Source organism: Rhinopithecus roxellana, chromosome 11, assembly GCF_007565055.1.
Source record: "Rhinopithecus roxellana isolate Shanxi Qingling chromosome 11, ASM756505v1, whole genome shotgun sequence".
Taxonomy (NCBI): Eukaryota; Metazoa; Chordata; class Mammalia; order Primates; family Cercopithecidae; genus Rhinopithecus; species Rhinopithecus roxellana.
Window position 1 is genome coordinate 1649469 of NC_044559.1, and position 27904 is coordinate 1677372.

The 27904-nt window shown below is 42.4% G+C and overlaps 1 protein-coding gene across 4 annotated transcripts in view; it reads right to left on the reverse strand.

The window, feature by feature from the left end:
• Positions 1–20066, reverse strand: part of ZFAND4 (zinc finger AN1-type containing 4) — a 76334-nt gene extending 56268 nt beyond the window's left edge. For 2 of the 4 annotated variants that reach the window (XM_030941325.1, XM_030941322.1), the window contains exons 1-2: positions 19528–20056; positions 3456–3756 (exon numbers count right to left, since the gene is read on the reverse strand). Coding sequence is in view for 3 of the 4 variants with exons in the window: in XM_030941322.1 (XP_030797182.1) it covers positions 3456–3639 (184 nt within the window). In the remaining variant the exon portion in view is untranslated. Of the gene's footprint in view, positions 1–3455; positions 3757–19527 lie in introns of all 4 variants that reach the window. The other 2 variants (XM_030941323.1, XM_030941324.1) reach the window with 2 other exon arrangements.
• Between the last annotated feature and the right edge of the window lie 7838 nt (positions 20067–27904).

Genomic DNA, 27904 nt, shown 5'->3' on the forward strand with positions numbered 1-27904 from the left:
ATTGGTCATCTGCAGACTGGATGTGGTGAGAAAAGAATCGGGAAGTTTGAAAAATGGCAACAGAAACTTCCTAGGAGAGGCACAGTGGTATGCACTTGTAGTCCCAACTACTTGAAAGGCTGAGGGACAAGGATTATTTGAGTCTAGGAGTTTGAGTCCAGCCTGGCCAACATAGGGAAATCCCATCTCAAAATAAATAAATAAAAGAAACAAAGAAAAGAAAATAAACTTGGCAAAACGGACTGTTAAGAGAAAAAAGAACACACAAAAACAACATCTATTAACTGTGGGACAATTTCAAAAGTTGTAGCAATTTCAAAAGGTGCTACTAGAATATCAGAAGAAAAAATGAGACAGAAGAAATAGTTAAATAATGGCCCGATTTTCCAAAATTAATGAAACATACCAAACCGCAGATCCAAGAAGCTCAGAGAATACCAAACACAGTAACTACCAAAAAATCTACACCTTCAACATATTATATCAAACTGTAGAAAAGCAAAGACAAAGACAAAATCCTTAAATCAGGCAGAAAAGGGAAAAAAAACACCTTACCTAAAGAGAAGCAAAGATAATTACTACAGGGGAGTTATCATCAGAAATCATGCAAATAAGAAAAGAGTGGAGTGAAATATTTAGTATTGAAAGAAAAAAAACACCAACTTAGAATTCTATACCCTGAAATATTATCCTTCAGAAATGAAGGAGAAATACTTTTTCAGACAAACAAGAAGCGTTAAAATCTAGGTTTTTTTTGCAAGAAACCTTAAAAGACATTATTCACAGAAAAAATGATGTAGGTTAGAAACTAAGATCTACATAAGGAAAGCAAGAGGGCTGAGCATGGTAGAATTTGTTGCCAGTGCATCCATATTGCAAGAAATGTTAAAAGACATTATTCACAGAAAACAGGATGTAGGTCAGAAACTCAGATCTACATAAACAAAGGAAGAGGGCTGGGCATGGTGGCTCACGTCTGTAATCCCAGCTTTTTGGAAGGCTGAGGCAGGAGGATCGCTCTGCTAATCACTTCACCTTTAACTCATTTAATCCTGAGAACAACCCTTTGAGATAAACACTATTCTTCTTCCATTTTAGACTGAGACACCTAAGATAAAGAGAGGTTAAGTAATTTGGGCAGCCAGTCATCTGAAGCCGGGCAGCAAGGCTTCGGCACTCCAGTTCCCTTTTTCGAGGCCCACTGCAAGTCCCTGAGCAGGCCCTGCTCCTGCCTTGCTGCAGCCTCCTTGTTCCTAATGCAGCACACTCCTTCAGCCCTTTCTCCACTAGCCCCTCCATCCTCCCCACTCTCCCCACCAGGCTCTAGTTCTCAACTCACCAAAAACTTCCCCTAAAGGAAAAGCAGTCTGGCAGAATAATCATTTTCCCGGCAGGACAAACCCAAGCAGCCTCACCTCTGCCCTCCGTATTCCATATCCCTCTAACTTGGAGAGTCTGACTCACACTGTGTGACCCCCAATGTCTTCCAGGGTATAAAGATCACCCAGAAAGGGCTTAAAATGTATTTTTCGGCTGGGTGCGGTGGCTCATGCCTGTAATCCCAACACTTTGGGAGGCCAAGGCAGGTGGATCACCTGAGGTCAAGAGTTCAAGACCAGCCTGGTAAACATGGTGAAACCCCATCTCTACTAAAAGTACAACATTAGTCAGGCATGGTGGCACATGCCTGTAATCCCAGCTACTCGGGAGGCTGAGGCAGGAGAATCATTTGAACCCAGGAGGCAGAGGTTGTGGTGAGTAGAGACTGTGCCATTGCACTCCAGTCTGGGCAACAAGAGCAAAACTCTGTGTCAGAGAAAAAAAAAAAAAAAAGAAGAAGACTATGTTCTCTCTCTGCCATGTGAAGATGCAGTGAAAATGCAGTGGGCAAGCCTAGAGGAGAGCCCCCACCAGAACCTGCCCATGCTGGTACCCTGATATTCAGCCTTCAGACAGAAATAAATTTCTGTTGTTTAAGCCACCAGTCTGTGGTATTTTGTTATGACAGCTCCAGGAGACTAAGACAGTAGGGTATTTTACATATTACCTTATTTAATTTCCTAATATCTGTATTTGTTCATAAACATCTAAACTTAGATTCAATTGTCTAATAACCACAAAGCCACTGCTTTTGTCCCCACAATGTCTCCTCCTACAGAGGACAAGGAATCTATAACTTGGCTCTGGTTCTGACTCGTGGAAACTAAATATTTCCCCTTGGATGAGTTATTAATCTCCTCTAAACCCAAGTTGACTCTTCTGACATAAAAAGATTGAAACAGAATTCTCTCTAAAGTGCTTTTGCTGCATAGAGGTTATTTAAAATTCATGAACGAGATAAAAAATACAGAGATAATTTACAACACAAGAGGATTTCATCTTCATGCTCGGTATCCTCTAAACTATGATATAAATTGCAAAGCAGAACAAAGCCAAAATAGACTATTATGACTCTAGACCTCACCAAATCATTTAGGGCAGACAAAAGCTTCAAGAGCCATTACTGAATGTACTGATGTGGTCACTGGACTCGGCCAGCCACTTACTTCAGTAGGATGTCTCCTGGGGCTAGAGAAATAGCAAATATTCAGGAGCTCACGTATCAGAATCCTTGACCTCACAAAAATGAAACATTCTAACCCTCCTCATCCTTCTACAATTCTGAACTTAAACCAGCTGGAGGGTAACCCTAGTCACTACCTTTATATTACAAGCAAGTTCCAGCTGGTTTCATCAACAAAGATCCATTTACTGTTATATGGAACAATTTAATTTTCTACTCAAAACTGGATTTTTAACAACTACAAATGGCAAACATTACTTATTGCAGAAATCTGCAAAATGAAAAGAAAAAGACTAATTTTAATTTTTAATGTTTAAAAAGTGCACTTTTAGGCACTTTTTGCAAATATACAAACCACAAAAGAGACGTTACACATTATTCAGCACCCCTGCTATACTAAGGGAACTTTGAATGTATGTAAATGTAAGCCAAAAACTCTTTCCGGAAAACCTCCGCATTAAAAAAAAAAAAAAAAAAAAGCATGGTTGCAAAGCAGTGTAAAAAGGGAAATAAGATCCCTAGAAGGGAATATAATTACTATTTCCCATTAAAAGTAAAATATAAAGTAACATTAAAAGTAACTATAAAATAATTAAGACAGAATTTGCATGTCACCATAACCTGCTGAAAGTGACTCTAAAATATTATTTCACACCACAGCATGATGCCAGGGATTTGCTTCTAAAGACTCTGGTGAACACAGCAACGGGTACAAAATAGTTCATAAGCTGATAAATGTTGGAGAGAGGGAGTAGAAGGGGGTTCAGTATCTTATTCTTTCTAACATCATATATGTTTGAAATTGTCTCCATTAAAATACTTCAAAAATTACTAGACATTATTGATGAACCAATTTAATTTTCATATCCTAAAAACAAAGAAAGATGAGTACCTTCCAATCTTCGAATTTTTGCTTTCACAGAAATAATAGTTTCAAAAGGTGAAACTCTCAGCTCAAAACATGTTCCAGTTAATGTTTCAATGAAGAGCTCCATGGTATCATAGAAATGAAGTCTGTAGTAATATGGTCCCATGTCATCATCATTGAAGAATGGAGGCTCTTTTCTGTTATCCATTACTTTGACTTTTCTACTTCTTCTAAAATATGTCGTAGGCAACTGTATTCCAGTTCTAGCCGAATCAGGTTTGAAGACTGGTAATATATATTGTTGTTCATGTTTTGAGTTTTGTACCTAAAAAAACAAGAATTTTTTTAACAAGCCTATCTGAAAGTCGTATTTGTCCATAAAGATTTTTCATATACCTGTGGTCCATATCAATCTTCCAGACAGCCCCAGAATTCACTTTAGTGCTTTTAACTATGTCTAATCCTGAACTTTTCACATTTGTCTCTGAAATCACTCTCCTATCGAGACCATAAGATTATTAAGAATAGGTATATTTTTTATATTATAATGTACCATACGAGAGCTCAGCACAGTTACTTATATATATAGTACATGCTCAACAAATACTTTCGTTGTTAAATGATACATAAACCAAACTCAACAAACACATCAGTACATTTTTGCAAGGCTTTGAAAAATTTATTCATATCCTTTTCTAAAACATACAAATTATGTCTTCTATACCATACAAAGCATAACCTCACAACCATTGTACATTTGACTTTTTTTTTTTTTTTTGACAGAGTCTCGCTCTGTCACCAGGTTGGAGTGCAGTGGCACAATCTTGGCTCACTGCAACCTCCGCCTCCCGGGTTCAAGCAATTCTCCTGCCTCGGCCTCCCAAGTAGCTGGAATTACAGGCACCTACCACCATGCCCAGAAGATTTTTGTATTTTTAGTACAAACAAGGTTTCACCATGTTGGCCAGGATGATCTCGATCTCTTGACCTCATGATCCACCCACCTCAGCCTCCCAAAGTGCTGGGATTACAGGCATGAGCCACCGTGCCCAGTCATTTAACATATATATGTGTGTGTGTGTGTGTGTGTGTGTGTGCGCATATACATATATTTATATATATATATATATATATATATTTTTTTTTTTTTTTTTTTTTTTTTTGAGGCAGGGTCTTGCTCTGTTGCCCTGAGCTGGAATGCAGTGGCAATGATTAAGCTCACTGCAACCTCAACCTCCTGGGCTCAAGCGATCCTCCCACCCAGCCTTCAAAGCAGCTGGGACTATAGGCATGCACCATCATACCCGGCTAATTTTTTTGTATTTGTTGTAGAGACACGGTATCTCTATGTTGCACAGGCTGGTCTCAAACTGCTAGGCTCAAGCAATCCTCCTGCTTAGGCCTCCCAAAGTGCTGGGATTACAGGCATGAGCCACCATGCCTACTCCTGTTGTATATTTGAATCATACTAGATAACAGGAATGCCAACCATCATAATAGGTTACTTAAAAATAGTACTCACTAGGCTGGGTGCTGTGGCTCACGCTTGTAATCCCAGCACTTTGGGAAGCCAAGAGGGAGGATCACGAGGTCAGGAGATTGAGACCATCCTGGCTAACACGGTGAGACCCCATCTCTACTAAAAATACAAAAAAAATTAGCCGGGTGTGGCGGCACGCACCTGTAGTCCCAGCTACTCGGGAGAGGCAGGAGAATGCCATGAACCTGGGAGGCAGAGCTTGCAGTGAGCCGAAATCATGCCACAGCACCCCAGCCTGGGCGAACGAGCAAGACTCCGTCTCAAAAAAATAAAGTAGTACTCACTAAATCATCAACGGTTTCCAGAGGATATCATAGCATTAAGATGACATTAAAATTGGTAATAAATATTAGATAATCTCTGCTCACATACATACAATGGCTAATGAGTATGAGTGGTAAGCTCAACAAATAGTAGTAGTAAACTAAATGACAAGTATAGAACTAGGAGCACAAGAATTATCAAATTGCTATTGCTATTAATTGTGAAAATTCTATACAGGAGGGCCTTGAACTTAAACTAGGACAAATGATACACATCTTTCTGGTGAGGAGAGTAAGCCTTTTTAAAAATAGCTCTATTGAGAGCCGGGCGCAGTGGCTCACACCTGTAATCCCAGCACTTTGGAAGGCTGAGGTGGGCGGATCACCTGAGGTCAGGAGTTTGAGACCAGCCTGGCCAAAATGGCAAAATCCCGTCTCTACTAAAAAAATACAAAAATTAGCCAGGCATGGTGGTGCATGCCTGTAGTCCCAGCTATTCGGGAGGCTGAGGCAGGAGAATCGCTTGAGCCCAGAAGGCAGAGGTTGCAGTGAGCTGAGATTGCGCCACCGCGCTCCAACCTGAGCAATGGAGCAAGACTCCATCTTAAAAAAAAAAAAAAGAAGCTTTATTGAAATGTAATTCACATGCCATAAAAGTCACTCATTTAAAGTCTAAAATTCAATGGTTTTTATTATATACACAGAGTTGTGCAACCATCACCACATTTGCTTTAAAAAATGTTCATCACCTCTAAAAGGAACCCCATACCCTGTAACCATCACTCCCAAATTCCCCCAGTCCCCCACTCAACCCTGCGCAACCACTAATCTACTTTCTATCTCCAAAATGGTCTATTCTGGACATTTCACATAAATAGAATCACATATGACTTTCTGTGACTGGTTTCTTTCACTTAGCATAATGTTTTCAAAGTTCATCATGTTCTAAAATATATCAGTACTTCGCTCCTTTTTATTATTGAATAATAGTCCCTTGTAGCAATATATCTCATGTTGTTTATCCATCCATCAGTTGATAAGCATTTGAGTTGTTTCCAATTTGGGGCTGTTACACATTATGCTAAGATGAACATTCAACTGCAAGTTTCTGTGTAAACATAGGTTTTCCTTCCTCTTTGAAGTAGCTTTGCTGGGTTATGTGGTAACTCTTTTTTTTTCTTTTTTTTATTTTGTTTTTTTTATTTTTATTTTTATTTTTATTATACTTCAAGTTCTAGGGTACATGTGCATAACATGCAGGTTTGTTACATATGTATACTTATGCCATGTTGGTGTGCTGCACCCATCAACTCGTCAGCACCCATCAATTCATCATTTATATCATGTATAACTCCCCAATGCAATCCCTCCCCCCTCCCCCTCCCCATGATAGGCCCCAGTGTGTGATGTTCCCCTTCCCGAGTCCAAGTGATCTCATTGTTCAGTTCCCACCTATGAGTGAGAACATGCGGTGTTTGGTTTTCTCTTCTTGTGATAGTTTGCTAAGAATGATGGTTTCCAGCTGCATTCATGTCCCTACAAAGGATGCACAAACTCATCCTTTTTTATGGCTGCATAGTATTCCGTGGTGTATATGTGCCACATTTTCTTAATCCAGTCTGTCACAGATGGACATTTGGGTCGATTCCAAGTCTTTGCTATTGTGAATAGTGCCGCAATAAACATACGTGTGCATGTGTCTTTGTAGTAGAATAATTTATAATCCTTTGGGTATATACCCAGTAGTGGGATGGCTGGGTCATATGGTACATCTAGTTCTAGATCCTTGAGGAATTGCCATACTGTTTTCCATAATGGTTGAACTAGTTTACAATCCCACCAACAGTGTAAAAGTGTTCCTATTTCTCCACATCCTCTCCAACACCTGTTGTTTCCTGATTTTTTAATGATTGCCATTCTAACTGGTGTGAGATGGTATCTCATTGTGGTTTTGATTTGCATTTCTCTGATGGCGAGTGATGATGAGCATTTTTTCATGTGCCTGTTGGCTGTATGAATGTCTTCTTTTGAGAAATGTCTGTTCATATCCTTTGCCCACTTTTTGATGGGGTTGTTTGTTTTTTTCTTGTATATTTGTTTGAGTTCTTTGTAGATTCTGGATATTAGCCCTTTGTCAGATGAGTAGATTGCAAAAATTTTCTCCCATTCTGTAGGTTGCCTGTTCACTCTGATGGTAGTTTCTTTTGCTGTGCAGAAGCTCTTTAGTTTAATTAGATCCCATTTGTCTCAAAATAATAAGAGCTATTTATGAGAAACCCACAGCTAATATCATACTGAATGGGCAAAAACTGGAAAAATTCCCTTTGAAAACTGTGGTAACTCTTATGTTTAGCACTTTGTGGAACTACCAAACTGTTTTCTAAATGGTATGGATCATTTTAGAGTCCCACCAACAATGAATGAGGGTGCCAATTTCTCCACATGCTTGTCAATACTTCTTTCTGTCTTTCTGATTAAAGCTATCCTAGTGGGTATGAAGTAGTATCTCACTGTGGCTGTGATTTCCATTTCTTTAAAAACTAATTACATTGTACATCTTTTTTATGTGATTATTGGCCATTTGCATACATTCTTTGGAGAAATGCCTATTCATATATTTTGTCTATTTTTAATTGGATTTTTTATTGGGTTGTATGATATTGTATTGATATGTATGTATGTTACATATTCTAGACAAAAACACTTAACAGATATATGAATGGCAAATATTTTCTCTCATTTTGTGGGTTGTCTTTTGATAGTATCTTTCGAAACACCAAAGTTTTTAATTTTGTTAAAGTCTAATTTGGCTATTTTTCTTTTATCATACTTAAAAAGCTTGGCCTAACCCAAGGTAATAAGGATTGACTTATGTATTTTTCTAAGAATTGTATAGTTTTAGCTCTTATATTTAGGTCTATTGTCTAATTTCAATTTAGTTTTGTGTATGGTGTGAGGTAGGGTCTAACTTTATTCTTTTGCATGTGGATAACCAGTTGTTCCAGTATTACTTGTCAGAACAACCATTTGTTCCCAATTGAATTGTCTTGGATCCTTGTTAAAAACCAATTTATTGTCAATGTGAAGGTTTATTTCCAGACTCTTTATTCTGTTGATCTACCTATGCCAGTACCACCATATCTTAATTACTGTAACTTTGTAGTAAGTTCTGAAATCAGGAAGTGTGAGGCCTCCAATTTGCTTCTCTTTTTAGATTGTTGGCTATTCTGGGCTCCTTGAATTGCCATATGAATTTTAAGTATGCCCATTTTGCAAAAATGTCAGCTGGGATATTGACAGCGATTGTATCAAGTCTATAGATTTGGAGAGTATTGCAATCTTAATACTAAGTCTTCTAATCCATAAATACGTACTATTTTTCAGTTTATATCTAATTTATTTCAACAATGTTTTATAATTTTTAAAGCACAAGTTTTGTTCTCTTTTATTAAATTTATTCCTAAGTATTTTATTCCTTTAAATGTTACTATAAATGGAATCACTGTCTTATTTACAGATTGCTCATTGCTGGTATATAGAAACACAACTGATTTTAATATATTGATCTTGTACACTGCAACTATGCTGAACTATTTATTTAGTTCATTTAGTTACTAAACAAATGCTCTCTATAAAAGCTCTATATACAAGATCACGTCATTTACATATAGAGTTTTACTTCTCCCTTTCTAAACTTTATGTTCTTTTCTTTTTTTTTTTTTTGGTGGGGGACAGTCTCACTCCATTGGCCAGGCTGAAGTGAAATGGCATGATCTTGGCTCACTACAACCTCTGCCTCCCAGGTTCAAGAGATTTGCCTGTCTCAGTCTCCCAAATAGGTGGGATTACAGGCACCTGCCATCACACCGGGCAAATTTTTGTATTTTTAGTAGAGACGGGGTTTCACCAAGTTGGACAGGTTGGTCTCGAACTCCTGACCTCAGGTGACTCACCTGCCTCAGCCTCCCAAAGTGCTGGGATTACAGGCCTGAGCCACCGCACTGGGCTTATTTCCCTTTCTTGCCTAATTGTCCTGCTCTAGACCCTTCAGTACAAGATTGAATAAAAGTGGTGAGACTGAATATCCTTGTCTTATTCTTGATTGTAGAAGGAAAGCATTGAGTCTTTAGGTATAATGTTAACTGTGAGGTTTTCATAGATTACCATTATAAGGTTGGTAAGTTTCCCTTCTATTCCTGCTTTAGGTAAGTTTCCCTTTATTCCTGCTTTAGGTGGGTTTTCTTTTTAATCATGAAGGGGTGTGAACTGTGTCAAACACTTTTTTCATTGTTTATTGAAATAATCATTTGGTTTTCTTTCCTTTCTATTCACGTATTACACTAATTTTTATGTGTCAAATCAATCTTGCATTACTGGGATAAATCCCATTTGTACATGGTATGTAATCCTTTACATATGTTAATGGATTTGGTCTGAAAGCATTTTCTCAGGATTTTTGTGTCTATATCATAAGAGATGATGATCTGTAGTTTTCGTTATGTCTGTCTGGACTTGGTATCAGGGTAATACCAGCCATAAGAGTTGGGGAGTGTTTCCAAAACGGGTAAAATTTTTTTTTTTTTTGAGATGGAGTCTTGCTCTGTCACCCAGGCTGGAGTGCAGTGGCACGATCTCGGTTCACTGCAAGCTCCGCCCCCTGGGTTCACTGCCATTCGCCTCAGCCTCCCATGTAGCTGGGACTACAGGTGCCCACCACCACGCCCGGCTAATTTTTTTTTTTTTTGTATTTTTAGTAGAGACATGGTTTCACCGTGTTAGCCAGGATGGTCTCGATCTCCTGACCTCGTGATCCGCCCGTCTCGGCCTCCCAAAGTACTGGGATTACAGGCGTGAGCCACTGCGCCCGCCCAAAACGGGTAAATTTTTAAATGTATTTCAGGACAGGTAAAGCCTGAGAGTAGGAGAAGAATATCAGTAAGTAAATCTAGGTAAACAAAAAGTGAACACTGTGAAAGTGCAAGAGTCATGGAAATGTGTCATACACACATTTTTTGCATTTTTTTCTACCAAAGGATATGAGATATCACTGAACTCACTACAATTTTCATATAAGCATGTTTAAAGAAGTAGATATTTTTAAAGATTGTGGTTTGGTTAGTAATCTCCACTTCATAAGCATGATATTCCGGAGGCATCTGAAATCTGTATATGCCACAAACATCTGAAATCCAACGTACTCAAAACTTATCATTTTTCCCACAAACCTCCTGCTTTACTGTAGTCCCCATCTTGGTAAAGAGTACCACGTTTCATGCTGTCACTCAAAATGATCTGTCAATCATTTTGGATTTTCCTCCAACCCCACGAGACCTAGAGAGGACCAATTCTAGATAATATGACTTCTTCATATTGTTCTTTTTTTTTTTTTTTTTTTTTGAGACAGAGTCTCCCTCTGTCACCCAGGGTAAAGTGCAGTGGCATGATCTCAACTCACTGCAACCTCCGTCTCCCGGGTTCAAGTGATTCTCCTGCCTCAGTCTCCCAAGTAAGCTAGGACTACAGGTGCACGCCACCACACCAAGTTAATTTTTGTATTTTTAGTAGAGACAGGATTTCACCATATTGGTCAGGCTGGTCTCGAACTCCTGACCTCGTGATCCGCTGCCTCCCAAAGTGCTGGGATTACAGGTGTGGGCCACCGCATCCAGCCAACTTTTTTTTTTTTGAGACACAGTCTTGCTCTGTCGCCCAGGCGTGAGCCGCCGCGCCCAGCCCCCAAGTTCTTTTAAACCAGATCTTTGTGAAATCAGAGTGAGAACTCATTCATTACCACAGGGACAGCACCAAGACATTCATGAAGATCCACCCCCCATGATCCAAACACCTCCCACTAGGCCCACCTCCAACACTGGGGGTCACATTTCAACATGAGATTTGGAGGGGACAAAACACCCAAGCCATGTCATGCTCCAAAAGTTTGTTTAGAGGGATGTTGGCTTTTACAGGAATCCCATTTTGATCCACTCCAAATGAAGTCCACCAACGTTTATCCAACTCATAACATACATGCACATACAGGAATCTACTATGAGTTTTTATAACACTAACTAGGAAATACAATTAATTAATTTGGGATTTTTGAATTGCATTTTATAGACTGTTAATGATCCTAAAAGAGATGGAGTTACAGAAAAGAAAGTTGTTGCTTGTAGCACAGCTTTTTTTTTTTTTTCTTTTTTTTTTCGAGGTGGGAGTCTGGCTCTGTTGCCAGGCTGGAGTGCAGTGGCACCATCTCGGCTCACTTCAACCTCCGCATCCCAGGTTCAAGTGATTCTCCTGCCTCAGTCTCCTGAGTAGCTGGGACTACAGGCACACATCACCACGCCCAGCTAATTTTTGTATTTTTAGTAGAGACGGGGTTTCTCCACGTTGGCCAGGATGGTCTTGATCTCTTAACCTCGTGATTCGCCTGCACTGGCCTCCCAAAGTGCTGGGATTACAGGCGTGAGCCACCATGCCTCGCCTGCACAGCTCTTTTGAGTGTTGTTACACCATGTTTCAAAATGATGGGTAATAAATAGAGTAATACAAAGTACCAGGCCAATAATATTGCTGGTGATAGTGGTAAAGGGTCATTGCTCTTAAATAAAAGCTAAATTAAAAAGCTGCATTGCTTATATATGACTTTGTATGGAGCTCTCTAACCTTAACCCTCTTTCTTTCACTCATTTAAGCAACTGCTTTTATAATTTTGGATAACATGAATTCTTAAAAACATACTTATGCTATACCAAATAAGAGTGTACTATAGAATTGCCAGTGTGTGTATCCCCGAAGCCAACAGTACTCCTACCTACATAGTTGCAGCTCTAGCAACAAAAGTCAGGTGTCAGGACTGCAAAATGAACATGACAGAAATAAAGACATGAGTGACTATGCCTGCCCAAGGAATTCAGAGTGTTTCCTTCACCACAGTGTTCTTCCATAGTGAGACCCTGAAAATAATAGGCTGAGGGAGGGTAGAAGGTAACAAACATATTTGGAAGTTCTTCATCTATAATGAGAATGGATAATGTAACTACAAGCCAGAAGAAAAAGGACAACTCTGAACAGCATTAATTGTGCTGGAACTTCCACTGTAAGTCTGGGTCCAGTCAATGGGGTAATTTCCAATATCCCAAAAGAACCAAGGCTGACAACCAAAAGCAAAAATGCTTCCCTCTAAATAGTTATGCTTCTCCTCAGGAGTAGAAATCACTGTAGCAGAGGACAAAATGAGGCCATGAAATCTGGTTAAGCCAGACTGGATGCCTAGAGGGTAGCTGAGGCGCAAATGGAAGCTGCAGCAGGTCAAAGACCCAGCCAGTACTAAAAGCTGGGTCCATGAATGGCTTCTTGAAATGGTGTGTGGTCATGCTTAGCTGAGTATACTGTGGGACTCGTGATCTTGGAAAATGAGGGGGCAATGAAGACTTCAAGATGGGATGGAAAAACAGCTAAAAAAAAAAAAAAAACAAAAAAGAAGGGGAACAGGAAACAAAGAAAACAGAAAAAAAGCTGGCCACTGGTGGCTCATGCCTGTAATCCCAGCAATTCAGGAGGCCAAGGTGGGAGAATCACTTGAGGCAAGAAGGTTGAGACCAGCCTGGGCAACATAGCGAGACCCTTGTTTCTACAACATTAAAAAAAAAAAATTAGCTGGGTATGATGGCACACACCTGTAGTCCCAGCTATTCAGGAGGGTATGGTGGGAGGATCACTGGAGCCCTGGAGTTCCAAGCTGCAGCAAGCTATGATTATGCCACTGCACTCCAGCCTGGGCAACACAGACAGACACTGTCTCAAAAAAAAAAAAAAAAATTGGGGGCAGGTAGAGAAAAAAGTACTTCCAGAATTTTTACAATTATATATCTAGCTATTAAGAGTAATGACACCAAAAAGATTTCTAAATCAATTCCTGGTTTGTTCCAAGATGGCCGAATAGAACAGCTCCGGTCTGCAGCTCCCAGCGTGATCAATGCAGAAAACAGGTGGTTTCTGCATTTCCAACTGAGGTACCTGGTTCATCTTATTAGGACTGGTTGGACAGTGGGTGCAGCCCACAGAGGGCGAGCCAAAACAGGGTGGGGCGTCACCTCACCTGGGAAGAGCAAGGGGTCAGGGGATTTCCCTTTCCTAGCCAAGGGAAGCTGTGACAGACAGTACCTGGAAAAACGCAACACACCCGCTCAAACACTGTGGTTTTTCCAAAGTCTTAGCAACCAGCAGACCAGGAGATTATATCCCGCACCTGGCTCAGTGGGTCCCATGCCCATGGAGCCTTGCTCACTGCTAGCACAGCAGTCTGCGATTGACCTGCAAGGCAGCAGCCTGGCACGGAGGGGGTGTCTGCCATTGCTGAGGCTTGAGTAGGTAAACAAAGCAGCTGGGAAGCTCGAACTGGGCAGAGCCCACTGCAGGGCTACAGTGCTTGCTGCCTCTATAGACTCCACCTCTGGGAGTAGGGCATAGCTGAACAAAAGGCAGCAGAAACTTCTGTAGACTTAAACAACCCTGTCTGACAGCTCGAAGAAAGCAGTGGTTCTCCCAGCACAGTGCCTGAGCTCTGAGAATGGACAGACTGCCGCCTCAAGTGGGTCCCTGACTGCCATGTAGACTAACTGGAAGACACCTCCCAGTAGGGGCCGACTGACACCTCATACAGGCAGGTGCCCCTCTGGGACAAAGCTTCCAGAGGAAGGATCAGGCAGCAATATTTGCTGTTCTGCAGTATTTGCAGTTCTGCAGCCTCCACTGGTAATACCCAGGAAAACAAGGTCTGGAGTGGACCTCCAGCAAACTCCAATAGACCTGCAGGTAAGGGACCTAACTGTTAGAAGGAAAACTAACAAACAGAAAGGAATAGCATCAACATCAACAAAAAGGTACATCCACACCAAAACCCCTTTTGTAGGTCACCAACATCAAAAACCAAAGGTAGATAAAACCACAAAGATGAGGAGAAACCAGAGCAGAAAACCCGAAAATTCTAAAAACCAGAGCACCTCTTCTCCTCCAAAGGATCGCAGCTCCTCGCCAGTAACGGCACAAAGGTGGATGGAGACTAACTTTGATGAGATGACAGAAGTAGGCTTCAGAAGGCCGGTAATAACAAACTTCTCCGAGCTAAAGGAGGATGTTCGAACCCATCACAAGAAAGCTAAAAACCTTGAAAAAAAGATTAGACAAATGGCTAACTAGAATAAACTAGTGTAGAGAAGACCTTAAATGACCTGATGGAGCTGAAAACCATGGCACGAGAACTATGTGACATATGCACAAGCTTCAATAGCCAATTTGATCAAGTGGAAGAAAGGGTATCAGTGATTGAAGATCAAATGAATGAAATAAAGCAAGAAGAGAAGTTTAGGGAAAAAAAGAGTAAAAAGAAATGAACAAAGCCTCCAACAAATATGGGACTATGTGAAAAGACCAAATCTACATTTGATTGGTATACCTAAAAGTGATGGGGAGAATGAAAATAAGTTGGAAAACACTCTTCAGTATATTATCCAGGAGAACTTCCCCAAACTAGCAAGGCAGGCCATAATTCAAATTCAGGAAATACAGAGAACACCACAAAGATACTCCTCAAGAAGAGCAACCCCCAGACACATAATTGTCAGATTCACCAAGGCTGAAATGAAGGAAAAAATGTTAAGGGCAGTCAGAGAGAAAGGTCGGGTTACCCACAAAGGGAAGCCCATCAGACTAACAGTAGATCTCTCAGCAGAAACTTCAAGTCAGAAGAGAGTGGGGGCCAATATTCAACATTCTTAAAGAAAAGATTTTTCAACTCAGAATTTCATATCCAGCCAAACTAAGCTTCATAAGTGAAGGAGAAATAAAATCATTTACAGACAAGCAAATGCTGAGATTTTCTCACCACCAGACCTGCCTTGTAAGAGCTCCTGAAGGGAAGCAGATGGAAAGGAACAACTGGTACCAGACACTGAAAAAACATGCCAAATGGTAACGACCATTGATGCTATGAAGAAACTGCAACAATTAACAGGCAAAATAACCAGCTAACATCATAATGACAAGATCAAATTCACACATAACAATATTAACCTTACATATAAATGGGCTAAATGCCCCAATTAAAAGACACAGACTGGCAAATTGGATAAAGAGTCAAGACTCATCAGTGTGCTGTATTTGGGAGACCTATCTCACGTGCAAAGACACACAAAGGCTCAAAATAAAGGGATGGAAGAAGATCTACCAAGCAAATAGAAAGCAAAAAAGGCAGGGGTTGCAATCCTAGTCTCTGATAAAAACAGACTTTAAACCAACAAAGATCAAAAGAGACAAGGCCATTACATAATGGTAAAGGGATCAATTCAACAAGAAGAGCTAACTATCCTACCTATATATGCACCCAATACAGGAGCACCCAGATTCATAAAGCAAGTCCTTAGAGACCTACAAAGAGACTTAGACTCCCACAAAATAATAATGGGAGACTTTAACACTCCACTGTTGGCATTAGACAGATCAATAAGACAGAAGGTTAACAAGGATATCCAGGACTTGAACTCAGCTCTGCACCAAGCAGACCTAATAGACATCTATAGAACTCTCCACCCCAAATCAACAGAATATACATTCTTCTCAGCACCACATGGCACTTATTCCAAAGCTGACCACATAGTTGGAAGTAAAGCACTCCTCAGCAAATGTACAAGAACAGAAATTATAACAAACTGTCTCTCAGACCACAGTGCAATCAAATTAGAACTCAGGATTAAGAAACTCACTCAAAACTGCACAACTACATGGAAACTGAACAACCTGCTCCTGAATGACTACTGTGTAAATAATGAAATAAAGGCAGAAATAAAGATGTTCTTTGAAACCCATGAGAACAAAGACACAACATACCAGAATATGTGGGACACATTTAAAGCAATGTATACAGGGAAATTTATAGCACTAAATGCCCACAAGAGAAAGCAGGAAAGATCTAAAATCGACACCCTAACATCAGAATTAAAAGAACTACAGAAGCAAGAGCAAATACATTCAAAAGCTAGCAGGAGGCAAGAAATAACTAAGATCAGAGCAGAACTGAAGGATACAGAAACACAAAAAACCCTTCAAAAAATCAGTGAATCCAGGAGCTGGTTTTTTGAAAAGATCAACAAAATTGATAGACTACTAGCAAGACTAATAAGAAAAGAGAGAAGAATCAAATAGACTCAATAAAAAAAGATAAAGGGGGTATCACCACCAATCCCACAGAAATACAAACTACCATCAGAGACTACTATAAATACCTCCACGCAAAAAAACTAGAAAATCTAGAAGAAATGGATAAATTCCTGGACACATACACCCTCCCAAGACTAAACCAGGAGAAGTGGAATCTTTGAAAAGACCAGTAACAGGCTCTGAAATTGAGGGCAGTAACTAATAGCCTACCAACAAAAAAAGTCCAGGACCAGATGGATTCACAGCCAAATTCTACCAGAGGTACAAGGAGGAGCTGGTACCATTCCTTCTGAAACTATTTCAATCAACAGAAAAAGAGGGAATCCTCCCTAACTCATTTTATGAGGCCAGCATCATCCTGATACCAAAGCCTGGCAGAGACACAACAAAAAAAGAGAATTTTAGACCAATATCCCTTATGAACATCGATGCGAAAATCCTCAATAAAATACTGGCAAACCGAATCCAGCAGCACATCAAAAAGCTTATCCACTATGATCAAGTCGGCTTCATCCCTGGGATGCAAGGCTGGTTCAACATACGCAAATCAATAAACATAATCCATCACATAAACAGAACCAACGACAAAAACCACGATTATCTTAATAGATGCAGAAAAGACCTTCTACAAAATCCAACAACCATTCATGCTAAAAACTCTTAATAAACTAGGCATTGATGGAATGTATCTCAAAATAGTAAGAGCTATTTATGACAAACCCACAGCCAATATCATACTGAATGGGCAAAAACTGGAAGCATTCCCTTTGAAAACTGGCACAAGACAGGGATGCCCTCTCTCACCACTCCTATTCAACATACAGTGTTCGAAGTTCTCACCAGGGCAATCAGGCAAGAGAAAGAAATAAAGGGTATTCGATTAGGAAAAGAGGAAGTCAAATTGTCCCTGTTTGCAGATGACATGGTTGTATATTTAGAAAACCCCATCATCTCAGCCCAAAATCTCCTTAAGCTGATAAGCAACTTCAGCAAAGTCTCAGGATACAAAATCAATGTGCAAAAATCACAACCAACTGATTTTTTTTTTTTTTTTTTTTTTTTTTTGAGATCGAGTTTCGCTTTTGTTGCCCAGGCTGAAGTGCAATGTTGTGATCTTGGCTCACCATAACCTCGGCCTCCCAGGTTCAAGCGATTCTCCAGCCTCAGCCTCCCTAGTAGCTGGGATTATAGGCATGTGCCACCATGCCCGGCCAATTTTTTTGTATTTTTAGTAGAGATGGGGTTTCTCCATGTTGGTCAGGCTGGTCTCGAACTCCCAAATTCAGATGATCCGCCTGCCTTGGCCTCCCAAAGTGCTGGGATTACAGGCATGAGCCACCGCACCCAGCCTACAACCATCTTTGACAAACCTGATGAAAACAAGAAATGGGGAAAGGATTCCCTATTTAATAAACGGTGCTGGCAAAACTGGCTAGCCATATGTAGAAAGCTGAAACTGGATCCCTTTCTTACACCTTATACAAAAATTAATTCAAGATTGATTAAAGACTTAAATGTTAGACCTGAAACTCTAAAACCCCTAGAATAAAGCCTAGGCAATACCATTCAGGACATGGGCATGGGCCAGGACTTCATGACTAAAACACCAAAAACAATGGCAACAAAAGCCAAAAGAGACAAATGGGATCTAATTAAACTAAAGAGCTTCTGCACAGCAAAAGGAACTACCATCAGAGTGAACAGGCAACCTACAGAATGGGAGAAGATTTTTGCAATCTACTCATCTGACAAAGGGCTAATATCCATAATCTACAAAGAACTTAAATTTTCAAGAAAAAAACAAACAACCACATCAAAAAGCGGGCAAAGGACAGGAACAGACACTTCTCAAAAGAAGACATTTATGCAGCCAATAGACACATGAAAAAATGCTCATCATCACTGGCAATCAGAGAAATGCAAATTAAAGCCACAATGAGATACCATCTCACACCAGTCAGAATGGCAATCACTAAAAAGTCAGGAAACAACAGATGTGGGAGAGGATGTGGAGAAATAGGAACACTTTTACACTGTTGGTGGGACTGTAGATTAGTTCGACCATTGTGGAAGACATTGTGGCGATTCCTCAAGGATCCAGAACTAGAAATACCATTTGACCCAGCCATCCCATTACTGGGTATATACCCAAAGGATTATAAATCAAGCCACTATAAAGACACATGCACACGTATGTTTATTGCGGCACTATTCACAATAGCAAAGATTTGGAACCAACCCAAATGTCCATCAGTGATAGACTGGATTAAGAAAATGTGGCACATATACACCATGGAATACTAAAAAAAGGATGAATTCATGTCCTTTGCAGGGACATGAATGAAGCTGGAAACAATCATTCTCAGCAAACTATCACAAGGACAGAAAACCAAACACTGCATGTTCTCACTCAGTGGTGGGAACTGAACAATGAGAACACTCGGACACAGGGAGGGGAACATCACACACGGGCCTGTCTGGGGAGGTGGACTGTGGGAGGGACAGCATTAGGAGAAATACCCAATGTAAACGATGAGGTAATCGATGCAGAAAACCAACATGGCACATGTATACCTATGTAACAAATCTGCACGCTGTGCACATGTACCCTAGAACTTAAAAAACAAAAAAGAAAAAAATAAAAAATCAATTCCCAAAGCATTTCTCTCATCTCTTCTGAAAAAGTTCCAAAAATACAACTCCAAAGATGAAATGGAAGTTAAAGGTAAACAGGCAATAGCGCTGTTTTTCAGTAACTCAGAATTTGCTCCATCCTCTGCTCTAAAGCTTAGCTACAGAAGAGCAGTCACCTTTGAAACATTTTCCCAAACATAAAGATATCCAGAATGTGAAGCTGCCATTAAAACTGTGACACAGATCTTCATTTACTGATATGTGAAAACATCCCTAAAGTTCTAAATACGAGGTACAGAATCACATCAACCGCCTAATTTGTCTGTAGCCTAAGCTCAAGTACGGAGTGGATCTGCAAGCGGAATTGGGAAATATTTCAGAGCCAGCATCTCCTCGCGCCATCCTGATACCTATACACTTGAGGCCGAGGCCACCGAGTCACCTGCGCAGCCGTTGCTCCTCCAAGACCAATCCGGGCTCCCCAGACCCACCGTCCTGAATATGGAGCACAGCAGACCGCGTGACAACAGCGACTCGGAGATCAGCACCCGTCGGGAAAGCTGGGTACCCGCTGAAGCTGGCGTCACGCCCAAAGGAACAAAAGCCAGAGCGTGTGTCCTGGGCAAAGGCGACCCGCCGCTCCGGTCCCCGGGCAGCAGCGGCCGGCGTCAGGCCGAAGGCGAGGGGCGGGGACCGGACGCTACCCGGCAGTCAGGCGCCTAGCGGCAACACCACTCCGGCCTTGCGCCATTCCGGCCCTACTACGGCCGGCGGCGGCGGCGCGGCTGGGCTCAGCGGCTCGCAGCCCGGGCGCCCCCCCTGCCGGCCGCTCGCTAGCTCAGCCTCACCCGCAGTCTTGTCCGCTGGCTCGCTCGCCCGCCCACAGGTCGACAGGGCTCAGCCACCCCACGAGCAACTAACTCCACGTAAGGCACTGACCGACAACGCTCCGCGACCGCCGCGCCCCGCCCCTTTGTGACACTACCTACCAATCGCTGGACGGCGCTCTCGCTACCCTCCAATCAGAGCTGGCGGGGCGGGCCTGGACCCGGACGTGGGCAGTTGCAGGGGCGCCAGGGCGCTGGGGCCTTCTTGGCATTCCCTGGAGGTTGTGGGTTACAAAGCCCGGATGTTGATCTTTTATTCCTAGCAACACCGCACCCCTGACTCTTGCCCACGCGGGCGTCTTGAGGGCGGCCGCACGGCCTGCTGGGAACGGCGGGGTTGCCGGAGTGCTCTCCGTCAGACCCACCGGGGATCCTCTTCCAGGCGCCTGATTTGCTGGGGATAGGTGATACAGGCAGATGCTGTCCAGTCGGTGGCCTCTCCAGAGCCAGGGGCACTCCTGGTGCGTTTGGGCCGGCCTGCCCTGAACAAATCCGCTTCGAGCTTCACCATCCCCTAATGTTTCTGGCCTCAATTGCCTCATCTGGAAAATGGGGGCATTACCGTGCTTGGTTGAAGACAAGGGTGAAAACAGATAACTTTCTGTAGTCCTCGTACAATTTACTGAGGACTGTAGGCCAGGCAATGGAGTAGGCACCCTGGGCTCAAATCCCAGCTTTGGGTAAGCCCAGCCACGCCTCCTGCTCCAGTTTCCAAGCTAGTGAGCTGCGGCGTAAACAGTAACTGGCTTCAAGCCAACACCTGCGTTTTCAACCTAACATGGGAGCCCACTGCCTCGTTCCGCCTACCGATTTTCCAACTCCGTGAACCTCCTTCACTAAGTGGGTTACTCAGCTGACACAGATGTCATCTCGCTCCCCGTGCAGGCTCACTCATCCTCGACGTCTGGCTCAGAGGAGCCGGTCTAATATGAAACTAAACACCTAAGCTGTGTTTCCTGTCCTCTCATTCTTCTGAGACCCTACCCACCAACTTATCTCCACAGTTCAACGAACTATTGAGCATACACTGGGGGAATATGGTGAGGCACTAAGCTTTGATTCACCAGTCTCGCTGCTGGTTCCTTCTGAAACTCTACATATGCTTAATGCTAAATAGATTGGAGCCCTTTGAGGACAGAGTTATGTTGGTAATAATCTTTGCCTTCCTGAGCCTAGAATAGGGCCTGTGAAGGAGACTTACTGAGTAAAAACCGTTCACACTGGAGAATTGACAGCATGGACTGTGGAGTCAGGCAGGTGTGTTTAAAGCCTTGGCTCTCAATACTGGAAGCTCCATTACCTGGCTAAGTCATTCATTCTTTACAACATCTTCATCATTATCATCTACCATTTTTCGAGTGCCAGATAGTTGACAAAGGTCTTTACATATTCTCTCCCAATCACAATCCTGCAAGGTTGGTATTGAAACCCCTTGTGTACAAAGAAGTAAATAAAAGCTAATTAAAGTAGAACAATTTGCCTATAATCAAACAGCGCTATGTCGGAAAGCCAGATTTAAATCTAGGGCACAATACAAAAATCCAAACTCGTTCCATTATTCCACATTGCTTCCAGATTTTAGCTTCATCTGTAAAATTAGTGTTACTACATAACCTATCTGATAGACCATGGAGACTGAATAAAACGGCATTAAAAGTTGTTACCATAGGAACTTTTTTTTTAGGTAAGTTCTCTCTCCCTTTCAAGCCTCTCAAAATAGTAGTTTGCGTATTTTCTAAACTTATTGTCTCCTGAATCCCCTGAAATCAATCCTACTGATTGATAAGTAGATTTAGTTGTTCCAAAAGAAAATCATCATATTTAACAAAGGCTGACTCTGACCCACACTGGGTCCTAGAGCAAGAAACTATGTGCGCAAATAACCTAAGGACAGAAGGAAGATGCATAAAATGAATAGGGGAAAGGAGTGGGCAACTAGCAAGTGCCCTCGTCTGTCATCATGTCATTCTCATAGCAGACTTGGGCAAATGGTTGACCTGTGGGAGCTGTAAAAAATCTTGACTCTGGATATGAGTAATTCCTCATCTGATCTTACAGTACCCAAGGAAGTAGTCAGTAGCTCCAGGATCGCTGAGACCAACCTGGGCTGCATACAAAATTGTGCCGTGGTGACAGGCTGAATAGTCAGCAGCAAGATGACAGAACACCAAAAAGCACAGACTAGAATGGAATCAGCAATCCAGGTGGCTGGTGGCTACTGCCTTTGTCGATGCAGATAAAGAACGTTTTCATTCCCACAGAGTTCAATGGGGCAGTGCTGCTCTAGAGGCTGACATTTCCATCCTCAGCACTTCCCCCTGCTATTACCTACATTCATTCTGCTACTTCCACAAGGCAAGAATGGAACAGGATGCCTTAGAGCAATGGTCAGCAAACTGTTTATGTAAAGGGGCAGGGCCAGGCATGGTGGCTTACGCCTGTAATCCCAGCACTTTGGGAGGCCAAGGTGGGTGGATCACGAGGTCAGGAGTTCGAGACCAACCTGGCTAACATGGTGAAACCTCGTCTCTACTACAAATACAAAAATTAGCTGGGTGTGGTGGCAGGCGCCTGTAATCCCAGCTACTTGGGAGGCTAAGGCAGGAGCATCGCTTGAAGCCGAGAAACAGAGGTTGCAGTGAGCTGAGATCACATGACTGCACTCCAGCCTAGGTGACAGAGCAAGACTCTGTCTCAAAAAAATAAATAAAATAAAAGAGTCAGATAGAAAACATCTGAGGCTCTGTGAGCCATCTGGTCTCTGTCTTAATGACTCAACTGTTACATTGGAGGTAGGGTGAAAGCAGCAATAGAAAGTAAGTAAATGAATGAGTATGGTTGTGTTCCAATAATACTTTATTAGCAAAATCCGACCGTGGGTTGGGGGTAGGGCATAGTTTGCCAAACTAAAATAAAAATTTATTAAAGATTTAAATGTGGCCAAGCATGGTGGCTCACGACTGTAATCCCAGTACTTTGGGAAGCAGAGGCGGGTGGATCACAAGGTCAGGAGGTCGAGACCATCCTGGCCAACATGGTGAAACCCTGTCACTACTAAAAATACAAAAATTAGCCAGGCGTGGTAGTGCATGCCTGTAGTCCCAGCTACTAAGGAGGCTGAGGCAGGAGAATCGCTTGAACTCCGGAGGCGAAGGTTGCAGTGAGCCGAGATCGTACCACTGCACTCCAGCCTGGGCAACAGAGCAAGACTCTTGTCTCAGAAAATAAAATAAAATAAATAAAATAAAATAACCTGAGATGAGAAAACTTTTCTTTTAGGTTTTTGTCTAGAAGTTTCTAGGTATGGATCTTGACAGTAATTTACTGAATCACAAAAGTGGAGACATGAAAAGCAAAACTAAACATGGGACTATGTCAGACTGAAAACCTTCACAGCAAAGAAAGCAATGAAGAAATTGAAAAGCTTTTTAACAAATATCCAAAATACCTAAAGAACTTGTATTAATAAATAGGAAATAAACCAAAACAAAACAGAAAAGCATCAAAAAGCTTAAAAATAAGCTAATTTGGCCGGGCGCAGTGGCTCAAGCCTGTAATCCCAGCACTTTGGGAGACCGAGGCAGATGGATCACCTGAGGTTGGGAGTTCAAGACCAGCCTGACCAACATGGAGAAACCCCATCTCTACTAAAAATACAAAATTAGCCGGGCATGGCGACGCATGCCTGTAATCCAGCTACTCGGGAGCCGGAGGCAGAAGAATCTCTTGAGCCCAGGAGGTGGAGGTTATGGTGAGCAAAGATCACTCCAGCCTGAGCAACAAGGGCAAAACTCCGTCTCAAAAAAAAATGTGTTCAGCAAGGTTGAAGCATAAAAGGTTAATAGCCAGAATCATTTATCAATTGTATTTCTATAAATCTGCAATACACAATCTGAAAATGAAATCAGAAAAACAATTTCATTGGGCAACAAGAGCAAAACTTCGTCTCGGAAAAAAAAAAAAAGAAAAAAATAGTAATATACAATATCACTTCCCGTCCAAGCTTGACTTCTACCTTTACTTTCTGATATGGTTTGGTCATGTCCCCACCCAAATCTCATCATGAATTGTAATCCCCATAATCCTCATGGGTTCAAGCTATTCTCCTGCCTCAGCCTATCAAGTAACTGGGATTACAGGCAAATGCCACCACACCTAGCTAATTTTTGTATTGTTAGTAGAGACGAGATGTCACTACGTTAGCCAGGCTGGTCTCGAACTTCTGACCTTAATTGATCCACCTGCCTTGGCCTCGCAAAGTGCTAGGGTTACGGGTGTGAGCCACATGCCCAGCTGAGATCTGATGGTTTCATACATGTTTGACAGTTGCTCCTTCACATGCTCACACTCTCTGTGTGGCCACCATGTAAGTCAGACCGTGGTTCCCCTTCTGCCATGATTGTAAGTTTCCTGAGGCCTCCCCCGCCATGTGAAACTGTGAGTCATTTAAACCTCTTTCCTTTATAAATTACCCAACGTCAGTTATTTCTTTATATCAGTGTGAAAACAAACTAATATACTTTCTGATAACCATGCTTGAGGAATTGGGGAATTCAGACTATCTGGGATCAAATTGTGCCCCACCCTTAGCAGTGATGTGACCTTGGGGAGGTTACTTACCTTCTCCATCTCCACTCCTGTAAAATCTGTAAATGAGATTGTTTCTGAGGATTAAATGAGCATAGCACAGTGGGGACACTGTCAGGCACACACTGCTTGCCACATGTCGAGTATTCATCTTTATTGAATTAGGACGGTGGTAAACCACTTTATGAATCTCGATTTTGTATGACAAAATCATGCTTAGTGCTTTGTTAGTAAAAGAAAGAAAATCTGAAAGTCCTTGCCATGGAAGGAAGAAATAGTGGGGAGAAAAGGGAGTTGGTAAGTTTCAGCATTTCAGAGCATGGAGGGACAAGTTAGGTTTCTATTTTATGGAGAAGGAGGTGGAGGCAGGATGGGTCCTAAGGTGTCATTCAAGACACACAGCCATAACTCTTTATTGAGAGTAAGCTAGGGCCCCAGGGATTGCTGTGGTCAAGTTGTAGACAAAAATGACCACTCATTGGAAGACGGGGAGGAGTGTTTTGTTACAAAAACAGTCAGCAATTCAGGTGTATCTATATTCAGCAAATAAAAGTCGTTCAACTTGGTTGCTAATGGGACCCACTCTACTGAGGCTTTGTGTAGAACTCATAGAGGAAGATGGCTTCAAGTAACGAACTACCCCGTGCTTTTCTTAGGACTAAAAAGCTCAGGAAGCTGGTGATGAATGAAAACCTTAGTCCCCCTGGCACTGCAGGAGGGGCCAGGAGAGCAGCAGCATCATAAGCCACAGGGCGGGGCAGCCCAGGCAGGGGCATTCTGAGCTGTTGGGGAGGGGCGGCAACCAGGGTGGGGCACTGTGAGCTGTCGGGGAGGGCATTGTGAAGTGTGGGGTGGGGCATTGTGTGCCACATGCCTGTGCTCCCACCTGGGCCAGTGGGCTTCAGTCTGTAGGTGACTACAGAAGGAGGAGGAGCTCTGTCTGTTCTCTCTTCAGGCAGTTGTGTCTCTCAGCGCTTATTGGGTTCACAACCTATTGAATAAGCCGGCAGGTCTTCACCCTCCCAGACAAGTCAGCTTAGGGGATTCAGCAGGGCACAGGCCTTGGCCCGCAGCCCCAGCCGGGGCCAGGACCAGGCTGTGAGGTAGTCAGGTGAGCAGCGGGCAAGACCATCTCTGCAAGTGCAGCATAGCCTCAGCCTAGGGCAGCAGGAGTGCGTGGCTAAAGTTGTGAGCAGAGGCACAGGTCATGGCAGACAGGAGTAGAGGTGCCCCATGGGGAACATACTGACCTGTTGTGTGTGCCCCAAGGACAGCCCCGAGTTTGACCAGCCGCAGGGGTCAGTGTGTCCCTCTGAGTCTGACATCTATGAGGCAGCAGCTAGGGACGGGATGGCAGGAGCGCCTATGGCTGCTGCTGTGCAGCCTGCTGAGGTGACTGTTGAGGTTGGTGAGGACCTCCACATGCACCACGTCCATGACCGGGAGATGCCTGAAGGTAAGGAGGTGACGGGTGCCATCTGCCCTCGGCTTGCCTCTGGCTGCTGCTGTCCTCAAGGTCCCCTGGGAGGCATTGCCCACTTCGAGCTCCTTTCTGCCTGTAGCCAGCTTTCCCAGGGCTGGCCAGGAACAAAAGCTGGCTCTGCCTTGCATTCCCACCCCTTAGTCTTTCCCCACCGAGTCCAGTCAGTTTCTTTTCGCCTCCCCTCCCAATCGCCCAGTTCTTGCTCTCTCGTCTCATTCTCCCAGGCTGCCATGGGACCATTTATTTATGGCTCTTCCTGTTGAATAAGCAGCAGTCAAATAAATGAGTTGATAAATTTTTATAAATGATTACATCTTTTTTCTTTTCTCCCTCTATACATTTAGCTTTGGAGTTTAACCCTTCTGCCAATCCAGAGGCAAGCACAATATTCCATGGGAACTGTCAAACAGATGGTGAGACAACATTGTAGCTCTGTGTATTATCCTGTGGGACTTTGTTGAGGCTTCTTTGGACTATTCTCTTCTTTTTCTCAATAAAAACTCAAATATCCCAACTTTCCAGCAGCCATCTTATTTTTTCTTTGTACCTGTCCAGATGGTACCTAAGTGAAGGAACCAGGTAAGTGCCTAATTGTTTCCTTTGTTAAAGTAGCTAAATCTCAGGACAATTCATATTCAGATATTTGGGGATTTCTTATTTAAAATCAGAATGGAGGTTGCCATGGGAGAGGCTATATGGTATTCTTAATGGGCTGCTTTAAATCACCTTGATAGAAGCTGCTTAGTTTCTTCTAACTGTAATTTGAACACAGGAGGAGGAAATAAAAGGAGGGTGCTTAAAATAATTGTGAAAAGTGTGAAACGTCACGGCCAGGACTGCAGAAAAATGGTTGTGTGGTGGTAGAGTGGTTTGTCAAAGGAGTTTACCCATGAGGCTCTGATTACTTTAAAATTCTTACTTTAACACAAAATGTGTCTCCAGATTTATTCTGGTGACTTAACAGACTTTATTTACCTCCTTATTCTACAAGAGAGATGGGGATTGGTTCATGGTCAAAACTATCAAAACATGGAACGTCAGTGTAGACTTTTAATATGTAATGTAAAGATTGCAGGTTAAAATCTCAGACCTTCCCTGTAAGAGTGTTTGTTGCTGTGGCTCCCCCTTTGTCCTTTCCCCTCCTGACAATAGCATCTTGTTCAAAGATAAGGAAAGTCAGAGTTTTGGCCGGGTATGGTGGCTCACTCCTGCAATCCCAGCACTTTGGGAGGCCGAGGCGGGCGGATCACCTGAGGTCAGGAGTTCGAGACCAGCCTGGCCAACATGGTGAAACCCCGTCTCTACTAAAAAAATACAAAAATTAGCTGGGTGTGGTGGTGCATGCCTGTAGTTCCTCCTACTAATGAGGCTGAGGCAGGAGAATTGCTTGAACCCGGGAGGCAGAGGTTGCAGTGAGCAGAGATCGTGCCAATGCACTCCGGCCTTGGTGACAGAGCGAGACATCGTCTCACAGAAAAAAAAAAAAAGGAAGAAAGTTGGAGATTTTTAAGTCTCTACATTGCTGGGAGAGGCGGGGGATGGAAGCGGTAGAAAAGAGAAAACAATTAGTTGGCTTGCCTCTAAAATCTTGCAAAGAGATAGTAAGTAAGTAAAGAGTAAGTAAAAGTAAGTAAAAGAGTAAGTAAAAGTAATTCTGGGTAATAATATGATTCCTGAATAAAAACTAAAATTTTCAAAATGGAAAACATTGCATCATAAAGATGTGAAATCCAGTTGGCTTATTTTTTTCATTTAAATGCCAGAGATTTCATTGCTGTAAAAGAAATGTCTTATAGCTCTTCTATTTAAACTTCAGTTGGGCTCTTAATTTTTTAAGAGGTAGGATAATTATGACACCTGAT